The 18133-nt window shown below is 33.6% G+C and overlaps 1 protein-coding gene across 2 annotated transcripts in view; it reads right to left on the bottom strand.

Moving 5' to 3' along the window:
* Positions 1–16129, bottom strand: part of LOC106478820 (E3 ubiquitin-protein ligase Arkadia-like) — a 44134-nt gene extending 28005 nt beyond the window's left edge. Inside the window, exons 1-3 of one of the 2 annotated variants that reach the window (XM_013939391.2) lie at positions 14360–14657; positions 11973–12835; positions 5617–5827 (exon numbers count right to left, since the gene is read on the bottom strand). In XM_013939391.2, coding sequence (XP_013794845.1) covers positions 5617–5827; positions 11973–12822 — 1061 coding nt within the window. In that variant the 5' untranslated portion in view covers positions 12823–12835; positions 14360–14657. Of the gene's footprint in view, positions 1–5616; positions 5828–11972; positions 12836–14359; positions 14658–16022 lie in introns of those variants that run through there. The other variant, XM_022382501.1, reaches the window with a different exon arrangement.
* Between the last annotated feature and the right edge of the window lie 2004 nt (positions 16130–18133).

Raw genomic sequence — 18133 nt, forward strand, 5'->3', positions numbered from 1 at the left:
AGCCGAGGTTCCATGACTTGGGGCTGGATTTAAGGGGTCATGGTACCCATATCCCCCATTGGTGGCAAGGGCAGTTGGACTGCAAATATATACATATCTTTGTGATAGGATCCCTACCAGCAGTCATGGAACGATGTGTTTCGAACAACCAGATTTACGCAAGAAATAAAGCAACACCAAAGTGGACAATCCCTCTCATCAACCTGAAGAAGTCTAAAAGGCAACATACAAGGTTTGGATTGATGGGATCATGTATGCCATATTCCACCCAAGGTCCAGAACTCATCCGGTCTGGATTTATGAGCAGTCATTTTCACTCCCCAACCAAGTGGGCAAGGAGAATTCCACTTACCCATGGAATTATGGAGAGGATGTGGAACACTGTTCCACCTCGGACCTAAGATGGAACTGCATTGCATTTGGATTTACGAGGAGATAGTGGACTCCCTGCATGAATGACCTAAGACCTGGCAGTGTTCATAAGAGGGCCCAAGCACACTGCCACTGGATAGCTAAGCATCAAATCTGGATCAGTTTTACGAGTAGGCTACCGCATAGGTTGGTCCTGCTCCTACCAAAAAACTTCCAAGGTAGGAGGGTCTCCAACTTCACCCTCTTCTCCAAGAGTGTAGAAAACTCAACACTCTGAAGGAAAATCCTCTGTCCAGCACCCCAGCAGCTGGGAACTGGGTGTGGTAAGGACTCCTTAGCTCCACTAGTAGTAGTAGTAGAGGACACATGTGTGTAGTGGGGAGTCCTGAGGAACAGGTCTCCGGAGACAATGCAACAGATGAACCATGTTCCTTAAGTTTTAAAAGCAAACCGATCTCAACTGATTCAGCTCTAAGATCAGCAGGGACTGGCAAAATCCCCCTTAGCTTTATTCATGATGGTCCACAAGTAGAGGTCCATTGGATTTGTATTGTGAGATAATATTACCATCCAGAATTGCATGTAGATGGTCTTATGGAACACCTCATCTCAACAGAGCCTGTTGCAACTATGAACCAATACAAAGGTTGCTAGTGCAGAATTGAAAAAAATACAAGCACACCTGACTGAGCAACACATGCCAGTGAGTGGGATCCAAAGAAAATACAGAGGGACCCTAGAAGAAAAACGACTGTTAATCAGGTAAGAAAGTTACACACCTCCTTGTTAAAATCTAGCAGAGGTAGTTAACACAGCCATGGAGGGGGGGGGGGGCGAAAAATCCCACAGAAGAGGAAACTGCCAGATCATGAAGGTAATAAGATAGGAAATTGTTGGGAGAAGTCCACATACCAGCCTGCAAAATATCCCCCAGAGAACAGTTAAGATGAGCAGATAATGACATTGATAGATGCCAAATCGGGTGAGAAATGATGTGGAGTATATTTTGATCTACAACAGATAACAAGGCTATAGAAATCAACTCCCGAAGCCTCCTGGTTAATGTAATTGGTGATAAATCTAGGGACACTGCAGGATCCCACTAAATAAAAAGCCGGTGCATAAGGCCCCTGAACAGTTTCGTACAAACCAAAGAACATCTAAGTGCTCTGACTGGACACAAAAGATCTGGGTATGACAGACTGTAAAGATGAGAAATGCCTGGGAAAAGAATAGGAAATAAAAAAATTTATTCCCTTCTCTGGCAGTGAGTGTGTTCAATAGGAAGGATCTGTATGGATAAAGGATAAAATAGGTGGAAGGATAGAGAATGTGCTGAACAGGGATGGCAAATAAATCAGAACAGGAGCATCCAGAAGCTAACAACAATAGAAATATACCTCGAGGGAAAGGTGATACAAAGAACAGAAGGCATAGGTTTGAAGGAATAAAGTGAAAATGCATGAAAAAACAACTCTAAAGTCACAATTAAGGAATTGAAACTGTCTTTTGGGATGAAGAATGTGAGAGGATCATAAAACAAGATAGCACAGGAGTCAAAAACCTTCGTATACATAGATGAGCAAAAAGGAGCAGCAAAGGATGCTGTATATAATGCAAAGTAGAAACCAAACCTTTCAAAAATTCATGTCAAAAAACTGGAAACTATGGAGACTGTTGGATATAGTGGGTTGAAGGCTCACCAAAGACACCACTGACAATATGTAGTCCATTTCCATCGATAGATTGCCATAGTAGGTTTATGGAAGATATAGTCAAATAAACAGAAACTGTAGAAGTTACACCCCTATGGTTAGGCAAAAAACTGCATAACTTCCATGCATGAAGCTGGAATCGTTAAATGTCCAGGTGTTGAATGTTGGACTGAGGTTTTCTCAACAAGGAAGAATGAAGAGGTAGAGGTAAACATTCCTGGAGCAACTTAGAAAGAGGAAACCAAGTCTGAGCAGGCTAAAAAGGTGCTGACAAGAGAACCCAACATGGGGTGAAATTAATCATAGACAAGAGTCTGGGTAAGAGATGAATAGGAGGAAGGGCATACAAACTGAATCCTATCTAGTCTTGACTGAAAGCATCTATTGCCAGAGCTTGTGGATGTGGAACTGGAGACCAGAACTGCAGGCTAGTATTCCAATGGGTTGCAAAGGTGTCTATCATTGGAGAGCCAAACTGAGAACAAATCCATTGAAAGACCACCTGAAGGAACATCCATGCTAGTGGAAGGATCTGATGGGGTCAAGAAAGGTGATCTGCTATCAAAATCATAACCCCTGGCACTAGACAGGCCAAAAGTTGGATGTCATTGAAATGAGCCAAAAAAACATCGAAAGCCCGAAAATCAAGACATCTTGAATGAGAAACTCCCTGACGAGAAAGATATGAAACCATTGTGGAGTAGTCGGAATAAATCATGACCATTTTGTCATGCAGGAGAGGAAGACCTGGAATCATCGCTAGATGTACTGCAAGTAGTTTGAGAATGTTGATATGCAGGGTAGATTCGTAGTCACTCCACATACCCTGGAATGCCTACCCTAAAAGAAAGGCACCCCATCCATGAAGAAATGGATTTCCACATGAGGAAGTGGTATCGAGACCCTAATATTTGTGTTATACCTGTCTAGACACCACTTGAGATCTGCAAATTGTTCAAGCAAAGAGACCACTGAAGGGATCTCATATGGGCCTAATCCAATTGTATGAGGAATTCTAGGAAAGCCCAAATCCCCAAAACAGAGAAGGTGACATAAGCAAATGCCTGACAATCCCTTCCTTAGCATGAAGTTTGAGGGGAGAAGATTAAGCTCAATTCAAAGTGCATTGAAAAACACCACAAGATGGACCATGTATGGAATTGGTGAGAGAATGGATTTTTCCAATCTGATCTGATGTCCGCCCTTCTGGCTTTGAAAGGAGAATCTGTGGATGTACAGTGTAGTGTGGCAACATGACAGATTGGTGCCAAAAAAAAGTCAATCTTCCAAATAGTGATGTGTGCACAGATCAAGAAAATGAAGATGCTGTTCAAAAGCGTATACTACTTGGCAGAAAACATATGGTGCTGAAGCATGTCCAAACGGGAGAGCTTGGAACTGTTACATCTGGACCTCAAGCAAAAAATATAGAAATCGACGAGAAGACTCTGCTATGGAAATGTGAGCATCAAACTTGGTCATCCAAAAATCTGGTGTGAAGTGCCATTGAAGTTGAAGAAAAGATTCCATCGTGAAACAAGGAGGCTGTAGGAAGAGATTGATGATAAGATGCCAATCTCTAGTGTTCTTGGTCACCAAAAAAAGATGAGAATAGAGTCTTGGATGAACGGGATCGACCTTCTGAATGGGTAGACACTGACATCACTGGCGCCATCCCAACCTTCCAAAAACCCAGAGAATACAGACGGAACCAATTCTGTAAACCATACGCAAATGATCAATCCTCCAAAATTAACCGTTGGGGTAGAAGAGAGGCAAGTAGCCAATGATGATAAAGAAAACTGGAAATGTGCTGTATATAATAGGGCTTTGAAAGTTTCAAGGACTCCAGCAAACTAGTAAGGCTGAAAAAACGAAGAGGAGTATCACAATACAGTGGTAAGAGTTAAATGAATCCATGAAAATGGAGATCTGGTAAGAGGAATAACAGGTTCTAACCTGGAACCCCATAGCTCCAACAACAAATCCAACTGTTGAATGTCCAAATATAATACAGCCAGACAATGATAAGCCAGGGCATGTTGTTCTGATAAATGAGGGGAGCAAGGCATAGCAATACTCTCTTGTAATTGCATTGCAAACATCCCAGCATACACGGCAATATCAGGGGAAGGAGGAAAAACAAAGTAATCCCCCAAGATCTATCTGACAACAAGACAGGATAGACTCAAAAGCACAGGGGTGAATCCCCAAAGCTTCATAAACTCGCATAACTAACTGCAGAAAAGAGGCAGAAGGTGGCCGATCAGATGAGCTTTCAGTTGAGGCAGCTCTAGTGAAAGAAGGAGCAGAAAACAGTGTCTAAATTCTCTCCAGTATATTCAGGTTCATGATGAAAAGCCAACTCTGAACCCCCAGGAAAAACCTCTGGGCCGTATGAAGGACTCCAACTCATCCCAAATCAGGTCATGGACAACCTCCACCAAGAGTGGACTCCCTGACCACTGACTACCACCAGACAACAAAGGAGGAATGGACGAGATCTGATTAACCCCATGTGAGAAACCATTACACAGGAATTCATACCCGCATTTTTTTTTTGAAACGCAAAAGAAAACCAATAAAATATCAGCAAATGGGGAAAAAAAACACACCAGACTACTGTCAAAATGCTTCAAAATAAATTTTAACCACAAGACATATCTCCTAGCGCTAGTGCTTTGTCGAGAAAAAGTGATTTTTTTGTTGACATTCAGTGCTTATATACAGTACCTACATAGAGGGCGTGTGAGGGCCAGTGTAAAGTTTTGCAAATTAGATTTTGCCGAGGGCAGTCGAGTGGGGTATAAAGACTGAAGCAAGTGAACACGATGCTTATATGGCAAAGATGAAGACTGAGAAATAGTTATCAGTGTCAGCAGAGGTATGTATGTTTTGGAAAGTAAGTTTATTTCACAAGAAAATAAAATTTCTCTCCTCTAAAACCAATCTATAATGTGTTACCCAAAATACAAGGGTTACATAGATTCAATCACCTATTAGACTGTTTACATAGGATTCAACTAAAATATTTTGTGCAATAGTTATTTTTTCAGTCTTCTAGGTTTTGATCAAATTAAGTCATTTTTAAAAATTTTAAATAAAACAAAGAATATGTAACATCTTACAGCTTCAAATTCTCACAAACATGACAGGGTATTAATGCATTATTAATTTGTAATGTAATCAGAAACTAAAAACAGTTTAAACTGTAAGTAAAAAAAAAGGATGCTAAACAAAATCTCTGGGACTTTCATTGAATAATTCTAAACAATTAGGACCCAAAACATGATTTGTTTTTATAACTGTTTTAAGAAAAACATACACGAGAAGAGTGGTGAATCACAATTCTTATGAAAAAAAGATAACTATGAAAAGTCACCGCTCATCAAAATGTGGTTGAAATGAAATTTTTTGTAAATTTTAAAACCTGTTGAATTGAGTATCTGTAAGTTAAATTATTACTTATTTTTTTTTTTGCTTATTCAATTTAAATCAGATAGAGTATTAGACACACACTATTACTCACCTTGGAGATTCAATACTAACTACTTCTACACTGTCATCATCATCATCTGAAGATAAACAATCAAGCTGTAAGTCAGGAGCCACTGGCCAGTCGTTATCTAAATGCCCAGATCTTTGAATGTTTTCTCTTCTCCTCGACATGTCCTCTCTCATCCTTCTAACTGAAGATTTCCTTGACTTGTCCTCTCTCATCCTTCTTACTGAAGAATCATCTGCATAAATAAATACAGAAAAAATCTGCAAATAAACTTTATTCATAATAATAAAGGATGTAAAATTTAGGAACTGAAGATTCCAGAAATAGGAACCAAATTAGCATTTTTGTGATGGCCAAAAGGAATGTATAAAAATCCCCACCTAAAAGCCAGGCAAAACCAAAGATGATGAATTTTTATTTATTACAGCATTAGAGTGAACTAAATGCAGACAATGAAGCATTATGCATTATAATCTCAAAATAATGAGTAGTTTTCTAAAATTATTCTCCAGTTTTGACTCTGAAGGGAGTACAGTTACCAGAAAACCTGCTGAAGACACCTGTATTTTTGACAAATTAAATTTAAGAAAAAAAGAAATTTAGAAGCCATTTCTTCAGAAAAAAAAAAAAGACTTTTAGGATATCCTTTTTATATTAGGAATTTTAGGGTTCAACTCTTAAGGTCACTCTTAAATAAAATTAAGTTATTCTTTTTTTAATGCATGGTTTTAACTTTTTATTATTAGCATTCCTTTTTCCTTACTTCATTCAATCAATACTTTTTTTTAACTTGAGAAAATAAAAATTAGGATTAATATTTCATCATGGTCACAAGTCTAGAGCCTAAAGCAGATTCTCTCCCTTTTATTTAGTGTAAAATAATAAACAATGACTTGGATCTCTCTATTAAGTAAATTTTTTTTAAATAAAAACCCAATGTAGATAATAAACTATAATATACAACACGGAGAACAATAACATGAAAGGACAATTACTGGATAACTTCAAGTTGTCTTTAGAGTTAAATCCTACTAGATAATTTTCTAAGCATCCAGTGGTTTCAACATCACTAGGGTGACCAGACATCCAAGTTTTGATGGGACAGTCCCATTTTTTGGTAGTTTGTCCCAATAAAAGTTCTTAAAACACACAAAACATCCTGGTTTTATGATAAAGACATCAAACTGTCAGTCACATCAACTCACAAATGTAATAGGCCTACTTGATTTGCTCTTTGTTGTGACACGTACTCTCCTGCCACCAAATTCTCTTGAAAGTTCCATCTGTGCATGGTGAAAACTCAGGTCTATGCTGATTTTTTTAGTTGGCAGTACTGTAGTAGACATACAGTAGTTGGTGAAAGTGTGGTGGATGGTTAAACATCAGGGACTGTTCTCCAAGATATATTTATTATTAAACATTTTTAACCTATCATAGTGTGAAAATGATAAAAAGAAAGTTTTTTTTCAGATACTTTAAAATCAGGCTTCCTTTTTTTTTTAAAGGCAAGCAATTGGGATAAAAAGTTTAGTGCACTATTTACAAAGCTGTGTTTTCAACAGAATAAAGTGGCAGATCGGACATTATGAATTAACTGCCAAGAAAAAAGCACAAGGACTATTATGAAATAGGGACAAGGGCTGGGCTGTCACAGTTTTTTGGTTTGGAAAAACTGGTCACCTTAAACATTACTATAATTCCCCAACACTTTATACTTTTCTTTATTATAAGGATTAATATTTTAAGTTTATACCATGTTTTTTTCGAGTTTTCAGATAATCTCTTAAAGCTAAAATTTTGGTTTTGCTAGATGCAATAGTAAGAAGATACATTCTGTGCCACAGTTTAATTTTCTAACCCTCTTTCCAAACAGCTTTAAAACAGATGATCAGAACACATCTAACATTATCTTATTGAACACATATTGAGTGATTTACATATAAAAATGAACAACAGTGTTTTTAATGCTACAGCAGCCGCTAACACACTAATCTGAAAACCATATTTACCTAGCTAGTAAAGGATTCTTTGATTAGCTTTAGCATGCAGGAATAATGTGTGTTTATTTGAAACATTTCAGTTTGCTGGTTATTTATTTTCTTACTGTAAGACTACACGACTGTAAGTGAATATGCTACAGCTTCTATGTGTATTTAAAAGTACAAAAATACAGTACAGAAAGTAAAACAGTATACATGTGCTTGATCTTATCATATACTTAATTACAAACCTACAGTCTAGAAATGTAATTACAAGTTCTTGATTAACATGTGCTTCATTATAAAACTAGTCTACAAAGTAGACAAACTGACATAAGACAGTTTACTATAGTATCATACCTTTCTTTAACTTACTTAACTTGTAAACACAACACAGACTTGCAAAACTTGTTTGATCCAAACAATCTGTTGTATAATGGCAAGTACATTCCATTTTTTTCTCTTGCCTAATTTCATTGGGAACTTGCCCTACATATCTTCAGTTTTTTAGATGTTGTTGTTGTTGTATTATTATGTCATAATAGTTTAATGGGTGTGAAAACAGTGCTTCTGCCATTGTGAGCTAATACAATCACTGAATAGACTGATTGGAGTCAAAGTATTTGCTACAATCATGCTGAACTGTATTTACTACAATCATACTGAACTCTACGTCTGAAATACTAAAACCTGATAATTACAAATAATTTGATATTGTTCCATGCCAATCAAAACGGATAAAAGAATACATTTAGCTTAGAAGATGATAGTCTGCAATATCTGACAATGTACAAATATAATAACACAAACAAATATAATGGTGTTCTAAATAGTTTATTTCAAAATGTTTTACCAGTATTTTATGTATAATCATATAATAACAATAAACAGGCAAAAATATGGTAATATTTGTTAATTTTTTTCACTTGTCTGGTCAGCTAGGTAAGAGTTTGGGATTACTTTCATTTGAATAACTGTTCATATCAAGCAGTTAAGCAAAAGGAAAGTTTTCTCACCCTTGAAACCTTATCTTTTCTTGAAATGTTAACAAAAACTGTTTTTTTTAATATATTACATCATCTAACATCATGGATCAAACTGAACACAATGACTTATATTTGAAGTTATTTTACATACAACTGTTTCCAACCAGTCTCAGAAAATTAATATCAAAGATGCTACTGTGAATTTTATGTCTATTTGTGTATATTTTAAGAAAACCATATCATCAAAGCTTATTTATATTTTGCATTGTGACTCTTTAAAGACTTGAACTAGCACAGTGAAAATTTGAAAAAAAAAAGTTTCAAACACTTCATTTATATAAAAAAACAGAAATTCAAATACAGTTTCTCAAATATCAGTACATTACCAAGATGTTCAAATATGTACAGGTGATTATTCTATAACTGGAATATTGAATTTCAGCAATCTGATATGCCGTTACTGATAATCACAAAGTTTATACATTCTTTTATCAAAAAAGACAAAAAAAAAAAAATGTGGATCCACTTATCTTAAAAAAATAATGTAGATAAATAGTGTTAAGTGTATTTTAAATTAAAGTCTAAAAATTTGTTTTGAATGGATAGATCCTGTTGCAATACTTTGTGGCTCGATATATCACGAGATAATTTCAAGAAATGTACTATTATGCTTAAAGCTTTGGTGTTGTATATTTAAGCATGTACACTCACTAGTCAAAATCTTAGGAACTCCTACCCAAGGAATAAACTGGTCCTCGCTTTGTCTTTACTATGTAGATATAAACATGTTAGAGAGAGAAAATCGCCATGGATCTTTAAATACAAATTATAAATTGTATGATCACAAATTGTTGCTACAATGGAATAGATTTATCAACTTTGAACAATGTGTTATGGTTGGGGCTTGACTAGAGGATGCTTCAACTGTTGAGGTAAACTGACAAATCAAAGCCCACTGTGACACAAGTCTATGCTACATAGTGATGCTTTAAGGATACCATAAATTAATCACTTTTAAACAATTACTACTTTGACTACTTAATTTTTTTTTCTTTTGTAAATGTGTCATGTTAAGAAACACAAAAGGAAAGTTGAAATATTGTTATGATCAGATTTGTGAGATGCTTTACAGTGTTATTTGATCTTAAGTTCCTGGTAAGCTAGCATTTCTTTGTAAGCATTACGATATTAGAGAAAACGTGTCCAAGACTACAGTTAAAATCAAGGCATTTACTTTCTTGTTTCATTCATAAACATCTTAAATACTTAATACCACACAACAAATGCCATTTTCCAAAAACATTTACCAGTTACATTCTAGGTTTAAAATCATTGAAGACACCAGTAATCTACATGTAAGGCTGAACTCCTATGAAACAAAAATTTCTTGGAGAGGATAATCTTAAAGTTCAAGTATCAAAACTAAAAATAAAAAAAATCATGCTACTTATATCATTTGACTCACACTCCATTATGAAGAGAAAGACAATAATATTAAAAGTACTAAAAGACTGGGAAAAAAAGCAATAGTCAAAATTTATGCCAAGATTATAGTTTTACAGATATACATGTTTAAAATGATCATATGTGTGCTAATTTTGCTCTGAAAAAAATACAGCTGACATTATGGGTATTAATTGTTCCTAAAAATTATTTTTCATTCCTAAGTTTTTGTTGAACTTCATTTAGCAGTGGTTATGTAAATCATGCATAATTATAAATAGTACATGTGGTAAAATAGAAAAGAGGAATTTTTTTTTCATTCACATTTGGTTGGACTTTGACACTTTGTCAGACATAAAAAGACTGTTTAGTGTACAAAATGTTATTAATTAATCAATTTTGTGTTTGTAATTCAATGATGTCAAGGCTATCAAATATTGTGTTTGCAATCCATTGATGTCAATGCTATGGAGATTTGTAGAAGGCCTAAGTGATAGATGTATAAACACTGCAAGCAGACAAGCTGAAAAGAAAAGTCACGTGAAAGAGAAGTTCGGTCAGAGATAAGTTAGAAAACATAAAGTTAACAATCACGTGAGTGAATGGCTCAACGGTTGATATGTTAGAGTGAGATTAACAGTTTGAAAAAGATAAGGAGAATAATCTGTCTTGTCAAAGGGTGTTCTAAGTTAATTGAACCCATCTGTGTAGACTTTGAAAAAAGCAGATGATTATTGGAAGTATAAAGAGCAGATAATTATTGGAAGTTCAGGATACAACTGTGGTAACTCACATGACAGCTTAAGTGAATTATACACCAATACTATTGTGATAAAAATAGAGAAAAATAGTTTGGCTTGTTAACTGAATTCCAAAGCAATTGAATTAGCCAAAGTGGACTTTTGACAAGAAGAAAACTGTGTAGTGTTTAAGATACAGCTACATAGTGTAAAGAATTATTGTACATACGTTTAACCTATTCCGAATATTATATATATATATATATATACACATTACTTTGAACACAAGTAGAGTGCATGCTGTTCATTTATTGTCCAATTTACCACCAACAAGTCACAGACACCTACTGTAGAAGAATCTTTAGCCCAACATACCCATATATTTACATTACTACATATACTACTAAAAAGTAAGTTTCTGACACACTTGTGCTTGCTATTCATGTCCTTCTTCAGTTCAGTGTTGCTGTCAGCTATAGTGATGTTACAATGCAGGATCCTGTATGTCAGACCAAAGTACCAACAACTTTGACAAATCCGTACAAGGATACCAAGTTAGTGACAATGATGGTCTGGTGATACAGAAACAGTCAGTCTGACTGAACCAACCTACTGTAGTGTGCTACAGGTTCTGTGTCTTGCACTTCTTGTATTGTACTTTATTCACTATAGATACTTGATTTGAAGGAGGATAATTTGAAAATTACAATGAATATTCTTTAGATTCAAAATTTGAAAGTTTAAGGTCCTACAACTGTATCAAAGTAATTATGTAGTATAAACTTATCATCAGGATGACCATATAACAGAATCTATAAACCTACACAACTGAAGAGTTAAAAACTGAGGGTATAAAACAGAATGAATTCCCAATTGTGGTACAATTCATATATTAATTGTGTAAAAAAAAATTCAATACTTAAGAATATATATTGCTAGATTTGAAATTGATTATGCTAGTTGTAATGTGTTAAAAATTTTCATTTTTTGAATGTGTAAGATTAAAGTTTTGTGATACAATAATTTGGTTAACCATAAAAGCTGCTTTGCCACTGATGACTCTTTTATATTAAATGATTGTAGAACAAACAAATCTCTAATCTTTGTTTTTACATCAAGGATACAAGTTGTATGAAAGAAACTACAATTATGAATAATATTAATTATACATACATATGTGAGATCAGGAGTTGACATGTTAAAAAAAGCAATATAAATATACTCTTACTTACCAGTGTTGCTGGTCCAGAAAGCTGTGTTCAATGAATGAAGCCTTTCTCTTGCCCCAGTGTAGCTGTGATCATGGTACTGAGCTCCTGCTACTTTAATGCTGCAGTTTGAAGGCCTAGTGTTCCTTAAAACAGAAGTGCGAAGACTTACTATATCAATATCACTGTCACTTTCAGAAGAAGTATCCATTATTACTTCTGGTGTTTCAGATACTGGGTGGTCCTCAACATTTGAATTAGAACTTCTTGCAAAGTTTTCTAAATCTTGAACAGAGCACAAACTTGAACTTTGTACTTCAATCTCAGAGTAGCCTGAAGTACTGCTAGCTCCATCATAAATAAAATTATTAGTACTAAGTGCAGCTGAATGATTTCTATTTTCAATTGAACTTATTGGTGGTTGTAGAGCTTTTCGTGGTCGTTCTTTATTTTCATCATTCTCTCCTTCACTAAGTACTCTTTTTCGCTGCCGATTGTCATAGGTTTCAAAATTTTCTGGGTCTGCCAGTAACGTTGTAGTGTCACACCATTCTCCATCTACATGTGAACTAACACTTACTAATGATCCTTCCACAAATTCCTGTTTCACTCTTTCAGAAGGCAACAAATGTTTAGCACCACTGCAGTCTCTGGCTTTTGGACCTCTAAATGGGTATATGGAATGGGAAAAGTCATGTCCTGAGCTACTTGAAGTTGATTCATCAGATCCCCATGATGCTAAAAGGGAGTCTGTAGAGCCTCTACTGGCCATTATTACAGAACCTTGTGCTTGGTGTGTAAGATCATTTAGGGGAACCACATCATTATTAACTTCTACAGAAGAGAAGAGGGAAGAAGAACGGGAATATTCCATTGCATCCAGGAAACTGAAACAAAGAGTAATAATTCTGTTATAAAAAACAAATTACTTCCTACAACAAATTCCTAGTGGCTAAGTTTGAATCACTTGCACCCTTTTTGTCTTTACAAGTTAACAAAGAAAACTAAAACTATGTTTTTCATAAATAAAATTTAACTTCTCTAAAATAGCAAATAACATTATTCTTCAATGCATCATGTTAATCAAAACTAAGTTTCTTTGTTAAAAGTAATATAATTTATGTACTACATATGGAAAGCTCAAGTCTAAAATAATAAATGTTTCAACCCTGTCAGTAGTTGAAAATGGTTGAGCATTTTTTTATCCCCACAAAATGTATACAACTAAACATATTCCATTTATATTTGAAATGTGTTTTCCATTACATTTCTTCTATCAGTTTTCATAGATGTTTATATACTACAACTGATCATCAATTCAAATCAAACTTGGTGTAAAAGAACCATGTTCAAACACAGGGTTAATCTAAAAACATGCAAGTCAGTCATCTAATATTTCTAACAAAAACATGACAAAAAACTTAATAATAATATAATAGTTATAATATTTGATTATTTTTAAAAATTTATATAAATTTTTCTAAGCCCACCATAGACAAAACTAGACTTCTGTTATCATGAACGAAAGCAAGGAATTTATGCCTATCAAACTGTATTTCATTGCTGGTTCAGGAAGTGGAATCTACTCTAAAGAGTAAACACAGTAACAGGAAGGGCTTTTCTTGTCTCAACAAGTTCACTGATGATGCTTTTGCTTTTTTTATTTTTGAATGAGATACTCCTGTTCTAACTTTAAAAAAAATAAATAAAAAATAGGCTGTTTTCATATTATTCAAAAAATAAAAAGTTTGCTTGATTGTTGATAAATGAGATTGATTAAAAATCAGCAGTTTTATGACTAGATATATAATAAATGAAAATTTTTTCAAAGACATACTTTAAAACTTTGTTGTTTTGCTATCAATTTAAATAATAATGATATCAACTTCAGTAACACATTAGCTAAATTTGCTGATAACACTCAAGCAGCTGAGAGAAACTGATACCGAAAAGACTGTTTTGATTCAAAAGGACCTCAACAAGTTCAATAAGTGGCTGAGTTGTGTGGAAAATTTGCTTCAACATTTAGCAGTATAAATCATGCATTCAAGATATAAAAATCTGTGCCTGACTTTTATGTTGTGAGAGAACGATGCTAATGGGGAGGAGAAGTTAAAATTTTGACTCAAATGAGTCATAAGTGAAATTCTACTTTATGCTTAATTTTTGGCCACAAACAATTATTAATAAATAAATACCATAAACCACTATAAATTCAGAATTTTACTCCACTGAAGTGCACACAAAATCCCTTTAACTTGATCAAGTCATCATGTGTACTAATAGAACACATTCCTGTTAGCAATAGCTTATTACGAAGACTGATATGAAAATGTTATAAATGTAGTTATGTAATATCAATTTGCTTTTGTAGGTATTAACACACTTCTTGAGTCAGCTACTAAACTTACCTTTTACTGAATTATTTTTGCAGAAACTATACAGTGAAAAGCTTGCTTTCCTGTTGCCTTCAATATAATTTCCTTTTTCCAACACATCCTCCTTAACCATAGTAGTAAATCTCAAAATAAGTTTCAAATATTTTATGTTATCGTGATGATGCAATGTAGCTGTTACTATTGTCTCCAGTGTATGCTGATAAAACAAGTGAGATACTTAGAAGTATACTACATTCTTCTTATAACATGTTTATGGCATAATGTAATACAAATACACATGCATTAATAACTTTTCACAGGATTCTGCTGAAGTGTCTTCATTCAAACTACATTGTTAATTACATAAAGGAACAATAAAAATCATATCATGAACAACCTACATTTAATAAGTTTATTTCTGTTCTATTCCAAAATAATGAGAAATAAGTTACAGTGAGAAAACAAACTGGAATAAAATAAAGTCAATTAACCTCAATCCTTATTATTTGAATTTTTTTATCTTTTTTGTTCAATTTTGTGTATATACATATATATAATGGTGTGCATCTCATTTCACCATATTTTTTATCCTATTTTATAGTAAATATTACCATTACCACTCAAGTATAGGTTACTTAAAGAGTAATTTACAATTATATAATCTACATTACATTATTATTAGAGTGATCAGGTTCCAGAACCATAAATTCAGACAATTTCAGTCACAGAAGGAGAGCATGAGGGGTTTAAAACACTGAAAGGACTTTTTCATGAAATCATTACAAACTGTATGGGAAATAGTAATAATAAATGCATAAAATATTAACCAAAGAAAACTATTTTTATTGCTAAGTATATTAAAATGCACTTATAATCAAATGTTTCCTGTACTAAATTACTATGAACACCAAAAACTTATTCACCAGCTACTGAATGTACAAAATGTGTCAAAATAATAAGGAAATGCTGCAATCATCAGCTGACCTCTAAAGTTAAATTGTTTAGCCAATGATTATACTTAAAATGCAACAGTTTAAAGACTTAAAAACAATACTAATCCATGTCATTATTTACTGGACAGACAGGGCATCTCAAATACAACTAAATAAAGTGCTTATAAGATATAACTTATAAGTCCCAACAGCATTTGTTCTGCTCTGCCTCTGAGTCACTGTGACGGAAAGCTAGAATTAGAAATCAGAACGTTTGGTCACCTTACATATGATTCATGTATGAACAATATTACTACTTGACATTACCATTATTCTAAAAAACTACTGACTGAAAATTAAATATTTAAAAAACAATTATTATGACTTACGGATCGTACATAAAATAACATATATTATTATAATGTATAACACAGCGTATGCTTAATCATTGAATGAATGATGTTTCGTTGGAATTTGAGTTACATATTTTTGTCATAGTTTGCATCACGATTTTGTCAAATCTTGCGTGAAATGGTAAATCCTAAATTAGTAAATAGTCAGAAATTTCATTATATTCTAGATTCATAACTTACAAATTTAAAATTACAATATTTGAGGAGTAGTGTAAACAAATTCAAAATCAGGTGATGAAGACATGCTACTTTAATTAAATTAAGTTTAATCTGAATTTTCATTTCTAATTTTTATTCAGTAGACACAATTTTGTAAAATATCATTTTAAAAAATTTAGTAGATGAACTCACCAGGTTAAAAAAATATAAAAAAAAACTATTCTATTTGAAAACAACAACAACGAAAAAAAACGATATCAGAACAAAAACTTCTTCCACCCTTCCGCCATGTTGCAACGAAACCCACATCTCTTCTCTCACGACGTCACAAATACTACTAATCTTATTTTCTATGTTGCCGGTTTTTTCAACCAGGTTTGGAGCTTATTGTTATAACCATAGTAACTGTAACTATATCTAAGGTTATAGTAAACATTTGCTCTTTGCATTAAAAATATAAAGCTATACTTGTGAATTTAAAATTACTTAAATATTTATATTTAAACTACTTTTCTTGAAATAGAAATGAAGAAGAACAACATTTGGATTTTTTATTAAACTTAATATAGATCAGCATTGCTGCATAGAGAAAATTTGAAGTTTTGTTATATTTGGCTTAGCGCGACTAATGGTTAGCATGCCGGACTGTGGAGCTGTTCCATGGCTCGTGTCCCGTTACCAGCAAAAATAAATAAAAATTAATCACTGTACTTTGAAACTGTGAGTGCGTTACAAAAGTGGTGTTCAAATCATTCGAATTACCATTTGTCACTGAGTTATACTGGTTCGGGGTGAATATCACTTCTCGTCAGGTACCTTGGACAAGGACAAATCGAAAGAACAAGTTTATACCTCTTACAGCAAATGATAAAACCCTATAACCCGAACGGAAAAACACGTAGGTTCTAGAAGTCTTGATACCAAATGATAAAAACCCTATAATCCAACGAAAATGTATCACCACGTAAGGTAAGAACATGAAACTATACTTCTTATAGCGGTGGAGGGAATATTAAATGCATTGATTTTAACATGTCTTTTACTCACACAGGTGATCTTGTATTTATATAGGAATTTCCGGCTATTTTCTTTAACTTTTTTTCTTTTTTAGTATAGCTTTTCGGGTGAATAATTCATAAAAATGAATAAGTAGCCTCAATGCCGCATAGAAATTGTACATAAATTTTGGATCATTCTGTGAGTAACAAACATCTCAAACACCATATATAAACTATTCTGTCGTTTTAATGTGGATGTATTAAAGTGAAAAAGGAAGTTATAGTTGGTTTTGTAATTCCATCTCACAAAAAGTTTTTAAAGAGCTGGAAGGATTGTGGGTTCATAAAACCATATATTTTAACGCGTTACCTCAGTATGTGTCCTTCGGGTGAGGGGGAGGGAGTAAGTTGATGGTCTTATATCACTAAAATCTGGGGCAGCTCATTTCCCATGGTGTCTTATATCACTAAAATGTGGGGCTCATTTCCCATGGTGGACATAATACATATAGCCATTGTGTATCTTTTCACTAAGAATACAACAATATCAGTTTGTAAGTTTCTTTTTATATTAATTATTCTGCTGTGAGCTTAGCAGTAAAGAAGGTCGCTTCTGAAGAGCATGTGAAAACGAATTGTTGAGTGGACATTATTATTTCCTGAAATCTGTTGCTTAATTAAATCAAAGCCAGCCGTTTTCTTGTATGAGGTGTAGGAAAAATCACTTCATATGAAAACTTAATAAGGAACGTATGAAATTGTATATTTGACTTTTGTTTAAGTTTTTTCCCTTTGCGTTAAATCTGTTGTTTTAAACTGTTTTAATTTAAACATTACTATTTTGTAAATATTTTCATGTGACATGCTTTAACAATTATGCGATTCTGTAAATATGTTTTTATTATTATTCTTTATAATTCTGTGTTTATTTGTTTATAATTAAGCACAAAGCTACACAATGAGCTATTTGTACTATCATTCTGTGTTACCAGGTGTCTTGTTGTAGTGTGAGATTATATTCGTAATCTTAAAAATGAGTGAAATGACACCAATTAATTTAATCTTACTAAAAATATTTCCTGCTTTGGGTATTCACGATTCAGACAATTAGAAAAATACCTACGGTATATACAACAACCATTTCTTTATCACAGAACACAATTTTAAATAAAATTACTCTCCTCGCAACAAGAACACGACTTTCACTAGGACTGTACGTGAGGGTTTGATTATATATTCATTAATCACTTCCCATAAAATCCTTTTGTAGAAAATGTTAACTTTTTTCTAATTTTTATTTCAATG

The sequence above is a fragment of the Limulus polyphemus genome, unplaced genomic scaffold (assembly GCF_000517525.1).
Source record: "Limulus polyphemus unplaced genomic scaffold, Limulus_polyphemus-2.1.2 Scaffold253, whole genome shotgun sequence".
Lineage (NCBI taxonomy): Eukaryota > Metazoa > Arthropoda > Merostomata > Xiphosura > Limulidae > Limulus > Limulus polyphemus.